Source organism: Drosophila yakuba, chromosome 2R (assembly GCF_016746365.2).
Source record: "Drosophila yakuba strain Tai18E2 chromosome 2R, Prin_Dyak_Tai18E2_2.1, whole genome shotgun sequence".
Lineage (NCBI taxonomy): Eukaryota > Metazoa > Arthropoda > Insecta > Diptera > Drosophilidae > Drosophila > Drosophila yakuba.
Window position 1 is genome coordinate 12,448,939 of NC_052528.2, and position 16,580 is coordinate 12,465,518.

General features: G+C 43.1%; 1 protein-coding gene across 2 annotated transcripts in view; it reads left to right on the top strand.

Annotated features, from left to right (window-relative positions):
• LOC6530324 (probable nuclear hormone receptor HR38) overlaps window positions 1-16,575 on the top strand; it is a 30,583-nt gene extending 14,008 nt beyond the window's left edge. For both annotated transcript variants that reach the window (XM_002091215.3, XM_039372035.2), the window contains exons 2-5: window positions 9,503-9,810; window positions 10,374-11,468; window positions 11,616-12,696; window positions 13,020-16,575. In XM_002091215.3, the coding sequence (XP_002091251.1) occupies window positions 9,503-9,810; window positions 10,374-11,468; window positions 11,616-12,696; window positions 13,020-13,276 (2,741 nt within the window). In that variant the 3' untranslated portion in view covers window positions 13,277-16,575. The remainder of the gene's footprint in view (window positions 1-9,502; window positions 9,811-10,373; window positions 11,469-11,615; window positions 12,697-13,019) is intronic.
• Window positions 16,576-16,580: the final 5 nt, after the last annotated feature.

Sequence of the window (16,580 nt, forward strand, 5' to 3'; positions counted from 1 at the left end):
ATTTTTTTGGTGGAGTAGTTTCTTTTTATAGCGGTGTCGGTTTACCTATTTAGATTGCATAGCTAATCAAGGCGAACAATTAACAGATCTCAAAATGTTATTTATAAATAAACACAAAAGGAATTTATTAGTGTTGATTTCGGTTTGTGTTAAGTGCAGTCTTAATTTGCAACAGGTGTCGAATTGGAGCTTTTAGGGAATTAAGAAGTGATACCTTACATTACTTGTATCTTAGCATATGCAAGACAAACTAGTTTTCTCATTGCATATACACGCACATTGCTAAATTGAGGTTTGAAGAACTGATATCAGTAAAGTATCTATCTCCCTTTTTGCCAAAAACTAAAACCATTCGCACACCGTCCAAGCCCCTTATTTGCATGCCCCAACAAATTAATTGTGTAATTAAGACTCCCCTCGCTAAATCCAAACGATTGGGGAAAATGTACAAAGCGCATTGGAAGATGGCTTCCTCGTCGTCCTGCTGCGAAATCGTGACTCCTCTGCCTTGGCGGGGAAATCAGTTTGCGATCTTTTCACAGCAATAATGCATATTAAAATGCCACGCTAATTGTTATTGCAGGCCCCCGTCCCCGTCCCCGTCCCCTTTTCCCTTTCCCCCAGTTGGCCTGGCAATTAAGTAATAGACAAACAAACTTTGGTTTGCGTGTTGCCACTGCAACTGCAACTGCAGCAGCAGCATCTACTCCGTGAGCTGAGTGCATCCACCGAATGGACAAATTTTTATGCCCAACCTGAGAGCCCGAAGTTGTCTGTTGGCCAAGGCGCTTCTGCTGTTGCCTTTGACTATTAATTACCACCAAAATAAAAAAGGAAAATAAACTTGGGGAAATCGAAGCCGGCATTGTAAGCACAACTACTGTTTTGCGTGGGTGAGTGAGGAAAAATATGTTGCAGTCAGCAGTGAAAATACTGGACAACTTCGATAAAAAGCCTTCTGTTGAGAATATTCGCAGGCACAAGTCTTTGGTTTGTTCAGTCAATGGATGATTGCGAGACAATTACAAATACCCTAATAATTATTGAAGGTATTTGTTTAATTGTTGGTACTTGGATTAAAGTGTAGAAGTAAAGAAGTTGTTGGCATCGAAGCCCCACTGCAACCGAACAAGTGGGTCCAATTGAATTTAATGGCGATGGTCGGGATCAGAAGACGACTCTCCGCGGACTGTGAGAACACAGTCCCCAAAAAGAGATTAGACTCAGAAAATAAAACCAGATCTCTGGCTTTCGTTATGGGGAGCGCAGTCACGAAGCTGGCCCTCGGTTTACTTTGCTTGCTCGGTTGGCGTCTAATCCCTGCGACGAGAATGAGCTTGGCCCCCACGAAAAAGCCAAGACCCACACGACCATAATAAAACAATTATGACGAAAAAACGGAAAACAAAACGCCAAGACTAGGGCGACCTATCGATGGCAAAAATTTATCACACCTTAGTTAACCCCGACACCTTGCCGAGCCTGAAACAGCGACAAACGTGGCTGGAATGCGCCAAAAACTGAAACTGAAACCAAAACTGCAAAACTCAAAACAGAAACAGAAAACTAAGAAAATATGGCAAACGTCTCGACTTTGACTTACACTGACTGCAATAAGTTAATAGTTCGAATTCGATTTCTTTCGGGGAGAAGCGCCCCAAAAAAAAAAAACCCAAACAGCGAATTTGGTGGTGGAAAACAAAGCTTGTCTAATGCCAAAAACCGAACGAAAATCGCAGGAAAACGGAGTTTGGCTTTTGGGTGCGTTCCGTGAACTCCACGATGTTTTTTGTGTGTCAGCCGGTGTGGCAGAGAAGCCGACAACCAGCAATGGCAACAGCAACAGCAAAAGCAACACCAGAAACACTAGCAACATCTAGTGCTAATGATGTAGCCCGATCTCCATGATGATGATGACGATGAGGCTCCGGGGCGATTCGTGTGCTTCATTATTGATTTAATAACAGTCTTGAAGACACGCTTTAACTGCAGCAAGTTGACTTCGGATCAGAGTCAAGTTGTTGCCGATGATGATGCCACGAATTCCACACCACACCACACCACACCAAGAGACAACCAAAAAGACAGCGCCATGTCAGTATGGACTTATATCTGTGAATGAAAATGGGGATGTGCATATAGTGGCCGATCATGCTGATGACGATGTTTGCTTGTCTGACGATCGTGTTTGTGTTTCCCAGTGCGGCAAATGGCCGTTTTCCCTTTGCTGGCGTGGGCGTTATCAAAATATGGGCAATATGGACAATGTGGGCATGGAATATGGGCTATGGGATGGCAAATGCGAAATGAAAGTGAAAGAGTCACGGGTTTACGAGCTATTAAAAAATAATAAGGAAGCCAGGATGCGACGATGAGAGGCCTCATGGGCGTATGAGTAATTCGACATGTGCGCTTTTCTAAATATATGAACATTTTAATGTGAGGCAAGAGGTGAAAAGGAATTCCAGCATTTGGTTACAGCACAGATGCTATAACCTTATGGATTTGCAGTTTAAAGAGTTTAAAACTATTATGTACTCCCTTTGTCTTAGCAATCCTTATTAGGCTTATAATTTGCTGTTTCGAAAAGATTTTCCCAAGAATCTCTTTTTGTTTTTTAACCGGCTGCAAAGGCGTTTGGAATGGGTAGGCAAGTTCCCAAATAGATAAATCTATTGTATCTGGCAGATACAGATACAAAACTCAAATTTAGATATGCAAACGTTCGTTTCGAGCAATTTTCCCGTACTTACACTAAATCAAATCTTCATGAGCGCGAATCGCACAGCATCGGCTATAGTCACAGCCATAGCCCCCAAACGACAAATATATGGGTTAGGCTCACTTTGCGCAGACTGGGGGCCCAAAGGGGGGATATTGGGGGAGGAGCTGTGTGCATCTCGCAGATACGAAGGCAAGACAAAAGGCAATATTGGCGTTTTAATGCATGTTTTGCCTTTGGTGTTTGTGGCTGCTGCAACCTGCTGGGAAAAACACGGAGCTGCCCGCTTTGTTTACGACTCTTTGGGAGGTTGGCGGGGGCTAATCGATTTGGGAACCGATCCCCCGCATGCTCCTAGCGCCCCACCATCGCCCCCCAAGCCATCCAACCAAATGTTTGCTCAGCGAATGAAAGCGAAACCCAAATGCAAGAAAAAACTAAAATGTGCAACAATGGGCACAAAAAGGGTAGAGAAGCCAGCTGGAAGTTAACACTAATACGATGCCAAAGCGCAGGAGTTGGAAATCCGCACAGACCCATAGATACATCTACTGCCAGACGTCGCGTGTTTTGATAGCTCGTTGATATTTCGTTGAGTTTGAAGGAAAAAACGTTCGGAAAACTCAGCAATGCAATGAGCAAAGGCCGATTTCTTCTAATGAGGTATTTTACATTTCAAGAAATGGTTAGCTTTTAAATCCAGAATACATGGTTTTAAATATAACACTTTACCATTCTTAAAAAAATAACTTCCAATACCTGCTACACTATATTGTTTTAAATGTGAATCTTTTCTAATGCGCTTCTTTTTGATACCAAGTTTTTGGTAAATTTTTTGTTGTATTTCTTTTTTGGTGTCGAGCAAGCTTCCCACCTCGAACCCAGCTGCACCTTCTTTGGTGGCTTCAATTTTGCGAGTCGGATGCGCCTGGCAACCGATCGAAAAAATCTCTGCCAGAAACCTAGCGAAAATCCATTCCATGCCCGTAATTATGTAAGCGGCGTTCCAAAACTGGCAGCTTATTTATCTTTGTCTCAGCCATGTCAATCAGTCGGTGGCTGAGCCGAGTCGAAGAAGTCGAAGGCAAAGGCACCGCCAGCACCGCTCCACTGGCACTGATGCACTGCAGCATCATGGACACCTTTGACCTGCCGGAGTAAGCCGAGTTTGGTGGGGCGCCGCTCAACATGCAAATTAGGCGGCTCAATCTGTATAATAAATGTGGGGAAAACCAAGACCTTAGTGGGGTAATTTGCATTGGTATTGGAAGTGGGATTGGAGCTGGAAACGCGACTGGAAGTTGGACTGGGAGTGGAGAATCGATCGAGGGCGAGGGTCTTCTAAATGGGTAATCACACGCCGAAATTTCGGCCGGGGGAGTCATGATTGTACAATATTTGGTCAGCCTATGCAAATTTGTGGGCCACCGAGAAATAACTATATAAAAATATCAAAAAACAGTCGTTTATTGCGTTCTATATCCTCTTGGAAACAGAGGAACATTTATTGTAACATGTTCGGTCTAACTAGTACTAGTACTGCATTTATTATATCATCATTCTTTTCATATCCAGACAAACTTTTTTAAAGTTATTTTCACTCGTATTGCACCCATCTAAATCAAGCCAATTTGGCTGGGATTATCCAATACTCGTGCACACACAAGTCGTATAAATTAAGTCAGGCAATCTTAACTTATTCAAAGATACTCATGCATATATAGATGTATCAGTTAAGTATGAGTCATATGTTGGTCTCTTCTCCTTGGCCAGCGACTAAAAAGAACTCAGACTGGCATCGATGATGGTGAAGCCGGGTGATATAACAATTCAATTAAACCAGTTTACACAACGCGAAGGCATCTGCAACTGATCCCGGCTAACACCTTAACGGCAAAATTCCTTTATTAGAATTTCATGCTAATGCCTCTCCACAATTCCAAGCAGCTCGAATTGCAGTGGATTTCTCCTCTTTGCTGGTGTTTTACTATGTATTTGTAGTTTATTAATTTAACGTATCCGCTTTTTGCATAATGGCACAATGGCCACTGGGCTGCACAGAAAATGTTTTAAATATCTTAAGAACTTTAAACTGAGTTTGCATATATTGTTGAACAATCTCTTCTAAATAGTTAAGTTTACAATCTTAGGTGAGGGTGCCTAAGGTAATTTGAGAACTTGAAATATGCGACTTGCGAAAACTATGGAAATTTCTTTCAGTGCCCGTTGGCGACAAGTGTCAAGCACAGGTATTGGCCAACACACAGATGTAGGCATTTGAGTAGAAGCGGGCACAGATACAAATATAAATACAGATACAACTGGTTGAGATGCGCTCAAAAATGACTTCAATCCGTTCGTATGGTCGTCTCGGGTTCGTTTTGATTTGGCTTAAAAATCTGAGGGAGCGGAATGGGGATGGGGATGGGGATGGGTATTGCGGCTATGAAATGTCCAAGATGGCCTTCGGTGATTTTTGCAGCGATTAAAAACCGATGACGATGTGGTCCCCGCTGGTTTACTTAGCATTCAAAGTGGCGCAAAGAGATTTATACGAATTGTTGCGACAATTTCAAGCGATTTTTTTGCCTTGTCGCCGATCTTGACTCACTCAATTGAAATTCTTGGACAATGTTATTGTCTTTTAATGATTTCGTCGCTGTTCATCTCGACAGTTGATAGCCAACACTTTCGACCTTTTGCCACGGATAGTTCTATATCGGCATTGGCATCGCCATCAGCATCTCCGAACATGGTTGACACAGTTTCGGTTTACATTTAATTGTACGGCGTTATTAGGTGCGAGTGCGACTTTATTCCCCACTGAATGGGTGCTGACCAGTTGGTTTTATGCCAGCCGAGATTTATTCTAAATTAAACGACCAGTGGTTAACTGCATATTAGTTAAAATGGGCGATTTGGTTAGATATTCAAAATGAAAGTGGCGGGCAGGCACGAATATCATTAAGTTGTGTGTTCGGTGTGAAGAATTACCTGCAATGTATTTATTGACTTATTTATTTTAACTATTAATAAACTGCCATATAATAAACTTCGCAGAATCTTAGGTGTATCATATTTTGCCAATAAAATGTAACTATCTCAAAATAAATACATTTGGGACACATTCTTTCAACATAATATCCAAGAAGTATTGCCAGGTTTTATCAGCTGATTCCACGAAATATTATTCTAAACATTTCCCTGAATGAGACTTGAGTATTTTCTTTTCACTGGCATGTCAAAAGTCACGCTCAGATTTGTGTTTCTCCCACATTTGTACTATTCGCCTTTTTCTATGCTTTTTCTATGCTTTTTCTTTGTTGTTTTATTAATAAACACACCTTTCTTGAGCGGCAGCCTACTTGGCTAGAAACAATGCCTCCGCCGGAGAGCCTGGCCCGTGTTCCCAGATCAATTTGAAATATCATTCCGAAAATGGCCTTGGGTCATTTAGAAAGCAATTCATCGAAGACCCGGCTCTGGCTGAACTCTTCGATCTGCAAACAAAGCCAATAAAAATATAAATAAAAGATGCTGAATAAAACTACCGTGGGCTACTGACAAAAATGCTACCGGGAAGAGTGCGCGATAAACATTTAAGATTGCCCATTTGAACCATTGTCTGCCGATGGCCCAGAGCGAATAACATTAGGAAATTTGTAATTTGGGCTGGGTACTATATATTTGCAGTATACATATATGTATTGCATTTTTCCACCATCTTTCCGGCTGCATTTTCCCCGAAAAGAGGGATTCTCTAATTGTTTTAGGACCCGCCACGCTGCAGATTTTCTGGCCGGGTCGTTAACAAATTTATTACAATGCAGAGAGATGCAGGGAGGAGGTGAAAGAGACGTGGCCATTGCATAAGCTTGCTAATTTTTTCGTTCGTTTTTCTTCTTTTTATATAATATAGCTAATACATATTATTTGGCAAGCTCTCAGCCCAGGCTCTGTACTTTGAACTGCGAACCCACAATGCAGGCAGAAGCAGAGGCACAGGCAAAGTCAGAGTAGAGGTAGAGGCACTGGGGACCTGATCAATGGACCTGGACATGTAGGCATCTGCCGAATTTGACAGGGGAGGGGGAGCGGGAGGAGGAGGAAGGAGGAGCTGCTTGCGCAGTGACCCAAAGAAATGGTAATGCGAGCTGGCTCATCTCGTCTCGTCTCGTCTTCACTTTTTGGCCAGGTCAAAATGGCCCATGCCCGGCCACTCAGTCATTGAGTCAGTGGGTGCCACAGTCCGTCGCCGTGTGAAGATCTGTGAGAAGTATACAAATGGGTCTCGGGTTCGGTGCGGTTCGGTCTCTGGCCAAAGGAGTTTACTCATTTTGGGGCAGGTTTTTCGCTTTTTCTTCTCGGCTGCAACTGGCAGCTTGGCAACTTGGCGGCTTCGATGCTATCGCCTTTGAAATCCACGACAGCGACAAAGCCAGACTCATGGCCTAATAGACATGGAGGAGTCCCCACAGTCCAAAATCCCCAGCCTGCAGTCTGGGTCTTCAGTCCCCGAGCAACTAACTTCCTGCAGTACCTTTGATGATGATGCTTCGTCTGGGCCTAGACTTTCACTATTAATTGTCGATTTTCATCAATTGTTGTTCATTGTTGTGTTAGCCATCTTTGTTGCTTAATGGGTAATGGGTAATGGGTAATGGGGTTGGTATTTAAAGTTGTGCAAAAACCCAAGACCCAGAAATAAAGACACAAAACTAAAGAAGAGAAGAAACCCCAATTTCTGTTTCATATCGAAATTGGATCTATTACTCAATGGGACGACTGAGTGAGAGACAATTTGATTGATTTATGCAATACCCGCCGACTTTTCGGACCTTTTCTCCATTGTCAGTTAATTGCTCGATGCAAAGTAAAAGATGCACTTATATCATGGACAATTTGTGGGCGCTAAGCAGCCTGTAAGTTAGCTGATATTTCAGCGCATTTGCAAGCTTAATTTTGGTTCAGTGTACCCTCAAGACCGCATTCTACGCAAAATGTAAAATATTTTGAGATTTCTCACTGCCAAAGAATGCGCCAAATTGGGGAGAGCCAACCGCAGAATAACATATGCGCTTCTCGGTTTTTTGTTAACCAAATGCAGCAATAAACCACCCAAAATTCAAGTTATGCATTTGGCTTGCATTTCGATCTGTTGATTGCTATGTATGCTTGTTTTTGGTTTTTATTTATAGTTGGAGGGAAACTGGAAATTCTAGTAGAATCTGAAAATGGTTTCTAAATTGCAGATGATGTTCCAGTGCTTAAATGATTTATTGCACGTACTGCCATCGCAGATTGTTTACCTTATTTTAAAGTTTTTCGGAAAGCGAACGTTTAATAAACTCATGTGTTGTTCCACCATCCTCACAACATATTTCATGCAATATTTCATTCACCTATCATGAATATTTACATCTATATAAATGTATTGGCTTATCGACCACCTTTTTCATTATTTTTTATGACTGCCCTCTTTGAACTATGTCCACGTTTTCTGTTTTGTTTCTCGACTCTTGGCTTTGTCCAAGACAACTGACACGACAGCCGCAGCAACATTTATTAATTTGTCAAATTCAAGCCGAGACAACACACGTTAGGAAATATTACAAGAAACTAAAATCTGCTGGGCTGTGATTATTATTATTTTTTTTGTTTTTTTGGTGTTGCCGTTTATAACTAATTCTCGCAGATAAAAAGTGTCAGAGGAGTCAGGCGGCCAGAAGTCAACAGAGTTTGGGGGAAAATCTGTGGAAAAGATTAAATGAAAAATACATGAACAAAACACCGGTGGATTGGCGAAATGTGAGCATGTGTGAATAATAGGTTCGTTGAGGCTTGTCTGATGGCTTTCGCTTAATTAATGGTTAATAGAATTCGCCGACAGTTTATGAGTGGCTTAAAAGTTTAGGTGGTTTTAAATTGTTTAATGGGAATTATTGTAAAATTCAATCTTTATTTGTACGCTTTTCTGTCAGTACTATTGATAGTTTTATATCAAACATGCCACCAAGGATTGAAAAAATTATAATGGCGAATCTTCCCCAAAATGATCATTTTTGATTTATAACATTTTGCCAAGAACTCGATTTCCGATATCCAGCAAATAGTTAAAATAAATTATGCAAGGCGCCGCGAGCTTTAGCCTGCATTTTGCAACGCGAAGCGTATAAAATTAAATAAATTTATTATATTAAAAATCCGAACACCCGCAACGTGGCCAGGCCGCAAATCCGAGCCGTGCAGCATCGGACAACACAATTTATTACATTTTTTGTGCCGCATTAAGCGGCGATGGAGATGTGATCCTCGTTTGGGTCTGTTTCCTAAGCTTGTGCTTCCATCTTTCTTGCGAGTTGCAAGTTACAAACTGCAAACTGCAAGCTGCAAGCTGCAGCGTGAGCATGCCTCTTGGCCAACCCCGCCACACAATGAGGAGGTGTCTCTTTCGCGACTTTGGGATGTACGAAATATATATTTATACTATCTATGTGGACAGCCGAGCCTGGGACTGAGACTCACAGACGAAAGACCGCGAGACTGAGCATTTCTAATTAAGACATTCGATACGCCGCTTGCGTGTGGAACGCAAGACAATTGGGAAACGAGCAGCAGTAATATAAATATGCCCATATCAGCGCAGATTTGGCATTTCACCAGCCATTTAGCATTAAGCATAAAGCACACCCCCGGGACACCGTGTGGCATTCATGCCCACTTGACTCTGCGCATTCTAAATGGCTAAGCTAAGACCTTTCCTTTGAATTGTCCTTGCAGGTGCAGCGGCACTAACAGCAGCAACTCCAGCAACTGAGCCGAGGAAAATAAAACCACTCGTCGCGGGCAAATTGAAAGTCGGAAAAACTGACAGCAACCGCGACAGCCGAGCAGCAGCAGCTGCCAGCACCTCGGCCACATCCGCCACTGCAGCAGCAACAGCAGCAACAGCAACAGCAACAGCAGCAGCAGCTACAGCAGCAGCAGCAACAGAAGCGGGAGGAGCAGCACCAGCGACAGCAGCCAAAATCAGCCAAGTGAGGCTTACTAACCAAGCGACAACAAGCATGTTACTTCTGCAGCCCAATGTAAGTAGAAAATATCTGGATAAATGAGTCCTTGCAGGGAATAAAGTACTGGTATCAGGTCAATTTGTAAGATACCTAATCGGGTGCCCAAAGTTATTTTTTTTGTTTTGTAATTGAAAAGCCCAACCCCCGCTGAGATACGATTTATAACAATTTAAACACACCGAGCAAACAAATCTATGCAAATTTGGCGAGCCCATAAATGAATGGCCGTGCTAATTGCCAGCTGCTAGGAGTTGACTCCTCTGGAGGAAAGTCATTTGACTAGATGAGGAGATCAGTTGCGGCGGTATAAACAGCAATTAGCCATCCATTGTTAGGTGCGTTATGTTGGCATAACACCTTGGCATAAGCATAACCAATTAGGAAATCATCATCGAGCAGTTAACCGCAACAGGGGTTGCTTTTCCGACTAGGGAACCAATGGCAGTTGCTGGGGGAAATGCGCATGTCGCCCGTCGGAATAGCTAGACTCCACCCTTAGGAGGATAGGCTAGGAGGATATCTAGTAGGAAACCGCAAGCTCACTAACTCATTCGTACCGCGACTGTCTTTCGTTGCAGAGCTCCTTTAGTTCATTGTCGCCCTTCGATAATTTCTCCACGCAAACTGCCTCGACGACCACCACGACGTCGGCATCGGCAGCTGGACACCACCAACACAATAACCATAACCACCTCCTCCATCAGCAGCATCACCACGAGCAACAGCAGCAGCAGCAACAGCATCAGGAACATCTGCAACAGCAGCAACACCTAGTAAATCCACAGCAACACCTGCTCAAGTCGGAGACGCTGCTCTCGCATGAGGAGGATCAGTTGATCAGCAACCTGACGGACTCGTCTGTGGTGTCGCACAGCGAACTCTTCTCGGATCTCTTTTTCCCTTCGGACTCCAACAACTCCCTGCTCTCGCCCACCACCAGCGGCTACCCGGACAATCCCGCCGAGGATCTGACCAGCTCCATTGAGAATCTCACCAAGTTGACGTGCCTGCGGGACAAGCGATTGTCCTCCATCCCCGAGCAGCAACTCAGTTCCGAACAGGAGCAGCAGCTCTGTCTGCTCAGCCTGCGTTCCAGCAGCGATCCGTCTATTGCACTTCACGCACAGCAGCAGCAACAGCAACAGCAGCAGCAACATCAGCAGCAGCAGCAGCAACACCTTCAACTCCAGCTGATCTCGCCCATCGGAGGGCCCTTGTCCTGTGGCAGCAGTTTGCCCAGCTTCCAGGAGACCTACTCCCTGAAGTACAACAGCAGCAGCGGAAGCAGCCCCCAGCAGGCGTCGTCCTCCTCCACCGCCGCCCCCACGCCAACTGACCAGGTGCTGACCCTCAAGATGGACGAGGACTGCTTCCCGCCGCTGTCCGGCGGCTGGAGTGCCAGTCCGCCCGCCCCTTCCCAGCTGCAGCAGCTGCACACCCTGCAGTCCCAGGCCCAAATGGCGCATCCCAGCAGCAACAACAGCAACAACAACAGCAACAATAGTGGGGGCTACAACTACCACGGGCACTTCAATGCCATCAATGCCAGCGCCAATCTGTCGCCCAGCTCCTCGGCGAGTTCCCTGTATGAATATAACGGTGTCTCCGCAGCGGACAACTTCTACGGACAGCAGCAGCAGCAACAGCAGCAACAGCAGAGCTACCAGCAACATGTAAGTAATACTTTTTTATTGTAATATTATTTGCTTTTACTTTTTATACTTTTAATACTTTTTTATTGTAATATTATTTGCGTTTCCTTCAAAGTTTAAGATTTAAATGGAGGTACTAATTCCCCTTAAATGGTTCTCCTCCCTTAGAACTACACCTCGCACAATGGCGAGCGTTACTCGCTGCCCACGTTCCCCACGATTTCGGAGCTGGCTGCGGCCACAGCAGCTGTGGAAGCGGCGGCGGCGGCCACCATCTCCTCTCCTTCGGTGGGCGGACCACCGCCCGTTCGCCGAGCGTCGCTGCCCGTTCAGCGAACCGTTTCGCCAGCCGGTTCCTCGGCGCAGAGCCCAAAGCTCGCTAAGATCACGCTGGGCCAGCGGCACTCCCATGCCCATGCTCTACAGCTCAGCTCGGCTCCCAATTCAGCGGCCAGTTCGCCGGCAAGTGCGGAACTCCAGGCGGGCCGACTGCTCCAGGCTCCGTCGCAGTTGTGTGCCGTTTGTGGTGACACCGCCGCCTGTCAGCATTATGGAGTGCGAACCTGCGAGGGATGTAAGGGATTCTTCAAGCGGACCGTGCAGAAGGGCTCCAAGTACGTCTGCCTGGCGGACAAGAATTGCCCGGTGGACAAGAGGCGCCGCAACCGTTGCCAGTTCTGTCGGTTCCAAAAGTGCCTGGTTGTAGGCATGGTCAAGGAAGTGGTGCGCACGGACTCGTTAAAGGGCCGTCGGGGAAGACTGCCCTCAAAACCGAAATCCCCCCAGGAGTCGCCGCCATCGCCACCCATCTCGTTGATTACGGCCCTGGTGCGAAGCCATGTGGACACGACCCCGGATCCCTCGTGCCTGGACTACAGCCACTACGAAGAGCAGTCGATGAGCGAGGCAGATAAGGTGCAACAGTTCTACCATCTGCTGACCAGTTCAGTGGACGTGATCAAGCAGTTCGCCGAGAAAATACCCGGCTACTTTGATCTCCTGCCGGAGGATCAGGAGCTGCTCTTCCAGAGCGCTTCCCTGGAACTGTTCGTCCTGAGGCTGGCCTATCGCGCCAGGATCGATGACACCAAGCTGATCTTCTGCAACGGCACGGTGCTTCACCGAACCCAGTGTCTGCGGTCCTTTGGCGAGTGGCTCAATGACATCATGGAGTTCAGCCGCAGTCTGCACAGCCTGGAGATTGACATCTCGGCCTTCGCTTGCCTCTGTGCCCTCACCCTGATCACAGGTGGGTAACGCCTCCTTATATAAGGATAAAGGTTTTTCAAATTTGAGCAAATGACATTTCATAGTGTAGATTATTGGCAAAAATACTCTTTTTTTTTAACTTATTGATTAAGTTAATTAACATATACATACAAATTAAACCTTCTGTTCTTAGTATTTTATTCTTGCCCATAACTTGATTGAACCAATTACCTTAAAAACTAAATTGCGATTGATTTGAATAACTTGTATAGAATTGACAGAAGTTAAAGATATGTAGATGATTCGGAAAATTCAAATACTTCGAAATCTAATTCCCCAGTTATTGATTTGTTCAATCTACAGAACGCCATGGCCTGCGGGAGCCGAAGAAGGTGGAGCAGCTGCAGATGAAGATCATTGGCAGTCTGCGCGACCACGTCACCTACAATGCCGAGGCCCAGAAGAAGCAGCATTACTTCAGCCGCCTGCTGGGCAAGTTGCCCGAGCTGAGATCACTGAGCGTCCAGGGACTGCAGAGGATCTTCTATCTGAAACTGGAGGACCTCGTGCCCGCGCCAGCCCTCATCGAGAACATGTTCGTCACCACATTGCCCTTCTAGAGGCGATCGAGCGTATTATCACAACTTGCTTCCTTAAACTAGCCCCTAAGTTATGCCTCCTAAGATATACAGATATACAGAGAAAGGGCACAATAGAGTACCCAAGTAGCTTTAGTAGAACCCTGAAATAAATAAATCTCAACATAGCAAAAAGAAAAAGAAAACCGAAACATAACGTAACGCAGACCCAGGCCATATCCTTAGTGTAGAGCTAGCTAGTTTGCCGGACAGCCCCGGCTCCTTCAATAATTACGGACATGAATATTTGAGACAGAGTTTCCAGTGCACAGAATATGGCCCCTGCGTGACTCGTCAGCACAGTGGGTTCCAACTTGTTGACGTTAATTGTTAAATTGTTTAATTTCAACTGTCAAAAGCGGAATCAACGGCCAGACGGTCAGACACGCAATGGAAACACTTTTCATCCCAGGACTTTGAAGCTTGCTCAACAACATTCGGCACTACGGACGGACAAACAACGGACAGAACTCTCTTGCTCTCTTGCCTTTTGCTAACTTCTAGTCAATTGATTTAGGCGAAACAAATAAATAAATAAAAGCGTGCAGCAGTAGTGTTATATAATTTATATGCTAGACTCCAGCGGTTCTCTCTAAGGAAATACCCCAATGAGTTGCACTAATTGGGATAAAATACGATAACCTATTATTCTTAATATCTATTAAGAGTTCTAAGATAGAGGAGAATTATGTGGACTTTCACTATCATATCATATAGCAGAGCCATGCTTGCCCTAAGCTAATACAGACCCGCATAAAGTTGAGAGCCCAACCAAGTATTTTGGTTTAGTACTAGACTAAGGTCCTAATAGTTATAGCCTAAGACTTTTCTGTTCGATTTATTAAAGCACCAGCAAGTGCACAATGAGAGTATAAGTACCTTTTTGTGATGATTGTGTCTGACACAGAGAGAGTTGCACACAAACACACAAACTAGCCGATAAGTTACTATATACGATCTATTAAATATAATCTGTAGCGTAAGCCCAAGTATTCGGTAATCCAAGATCCATGTAAAACCGTAGTTCGTACGTTCCAAACAAGAAAATAACTTTATTCAATCCTAGACCACTCCATCTAAGTTCTCAAAGAATCGTATATGGATCGTTGGATCAGTCTCTCTATGTGTGTGTTATCTCGATAAAAAAAACCCCTCTATGTGATTTTGTGATAGATTGGCATTGAACTCTATATATATTTATATATATTTCTTTAATATATATACACGCATAAATATCTATTTTTATGTCTAACTTTTGTATGGTTTATTTTATACGTACCACTTTTCTTTCATAACAAAAAGTAAAAATTAAAAAGTAAAAAGTAAAAAGATCGTTAGATAGCAAATATTTCAATGGTATGTTACGAGGACTTTTCAAAGTACCAGTCTTTAACAACTTTCCAATTAAAGTTCGTATTTACGAAAGACATTTTCTAAGTGTTAAATTGAAGACTTCTATAACTAAGTGCAAACTAAGAGCAAAAACACAAAACCCCAAAGTGAATAACATATCTTTTCAAGCTTTCGAGTGCACGGAACACGTAGAACCGAAACCCAAGTGTTAATAAATCTATTTAATATTTGGCAAGCCTGGGGCGTCAGTGTGGTTAATAAGTTCGCATTACCTATACAATTTAGATAGATCATTATTAAATTATTGTACGTGTAGCACATCAAATGTTCGACAACTAGATTTTGTACCAACTTAAAGAAGAACCTAGGCCAAGCTAAACTAAGTATAAACTATGATCTGCATGCGGCTGAGCTGTAGCTATGAAAAATATACCTGCGCGGGTTTAAGTGAAATGGGACATTTTGGATTTATATTTAGATATGAAACGTTATAAACGGGACGTACTAAGTTTCCCAACAGCAAAAACTAGTTGTTGCAAATTTACTCCATAAATCAACCAAAAGTTACATGCCTGAAAAATTGTAAACCACGTGTAGGATTTCAAAGCAACCCATCTCACTTGAACCTACCACCAATCAACAGACCTACATCCTAGGAAAGTTGAGAGGTTTAGTAACCATAGAGCAATATTTCATAAGGAACGCACCTTAAATTACCGAAAAACATAGATAAACGTGATCTTGTAGCGGTTGGGAGCGATAATAAGCCAGGATGAAACAGGAACAGTTAGGTGACCAAATCAATTTGAAATGAGACGATAGATAGGTTCGGGTTCGAAACCCTCAAAGCGATGCCATTTTAGCCGTTACAACATTGAATATCAATCATGCACATGAATATGAATATGAATATTATAGAGATATATCTAGCTATAGGAACCTACTTTGTACCTACACAACATGGAACCATCAAACCTACATGCATATTTACACACATATATTTTGAATAGAGCGACGACTTTTACAAGTTATGTACACAGCTATAGCTATAGCTGGATATGGCCATCCCAGAGCGAGCATATACATATACATATTTTGGGTTATTGTTCTTTTGTAATTTTATAAATGCATACATATTTACTACGTGAATGTCAAGTGTGGATTCATATTTTTGAGATACCGCTACAAAACGAAACAAAAACAAAAACAGTAAACGTGAAATTTTTCGATGAAACAATTTTAAACGAGAACTTTTTAATATTGCTATTAAAGGATATACACACATTAACATATATATTTTACTATGTAACGGATAGAATTAACCTAAATGCAGCGCATAAAGCTTTATACAACAAAATTAAAAGCAACAGAAATTGGCACAAATTAAATTTATATGGCATAATTAGACGTTTTTTGAAAGATAATGCCATTCGTAAAATGAAGCGTCTATTGGTGCATCGGGCGCTATTTCCCCACTACACCAGATAACCTAAGCTATACATTATCCAACCCATGCGCCTACTACTAGTAATGCAGAAAGCAGAAGGAGGTGAAACCTATAGACACTATGAGAAATGTCTATCTAATAGATATCGGTACTACCAATGCTAAATAACAAGTTGTGTAATTTACCCTTTTTTGATAGTTTCATTTACCAGTTAAGTATCCAAATCATATGAGTGTTACGAATAACCCTATAACTTGCAATTCATTTAACTCGGCAATACGATACCAAGCAAAGCGAATCATTTCATTTCGATTTAATCTTAAATTATATACTTAAACGATGTAAGCCCAAAATAAACGTTTTTTCTATATCTGTCTTTTGAGCAAATTAGTTATACGCAAAACCAAACCGTATTTACATAAATGTATACAAAACAAATAGTATATTTTCATTGGTTTGAATAAAACATAAAACAATTTTACTTGT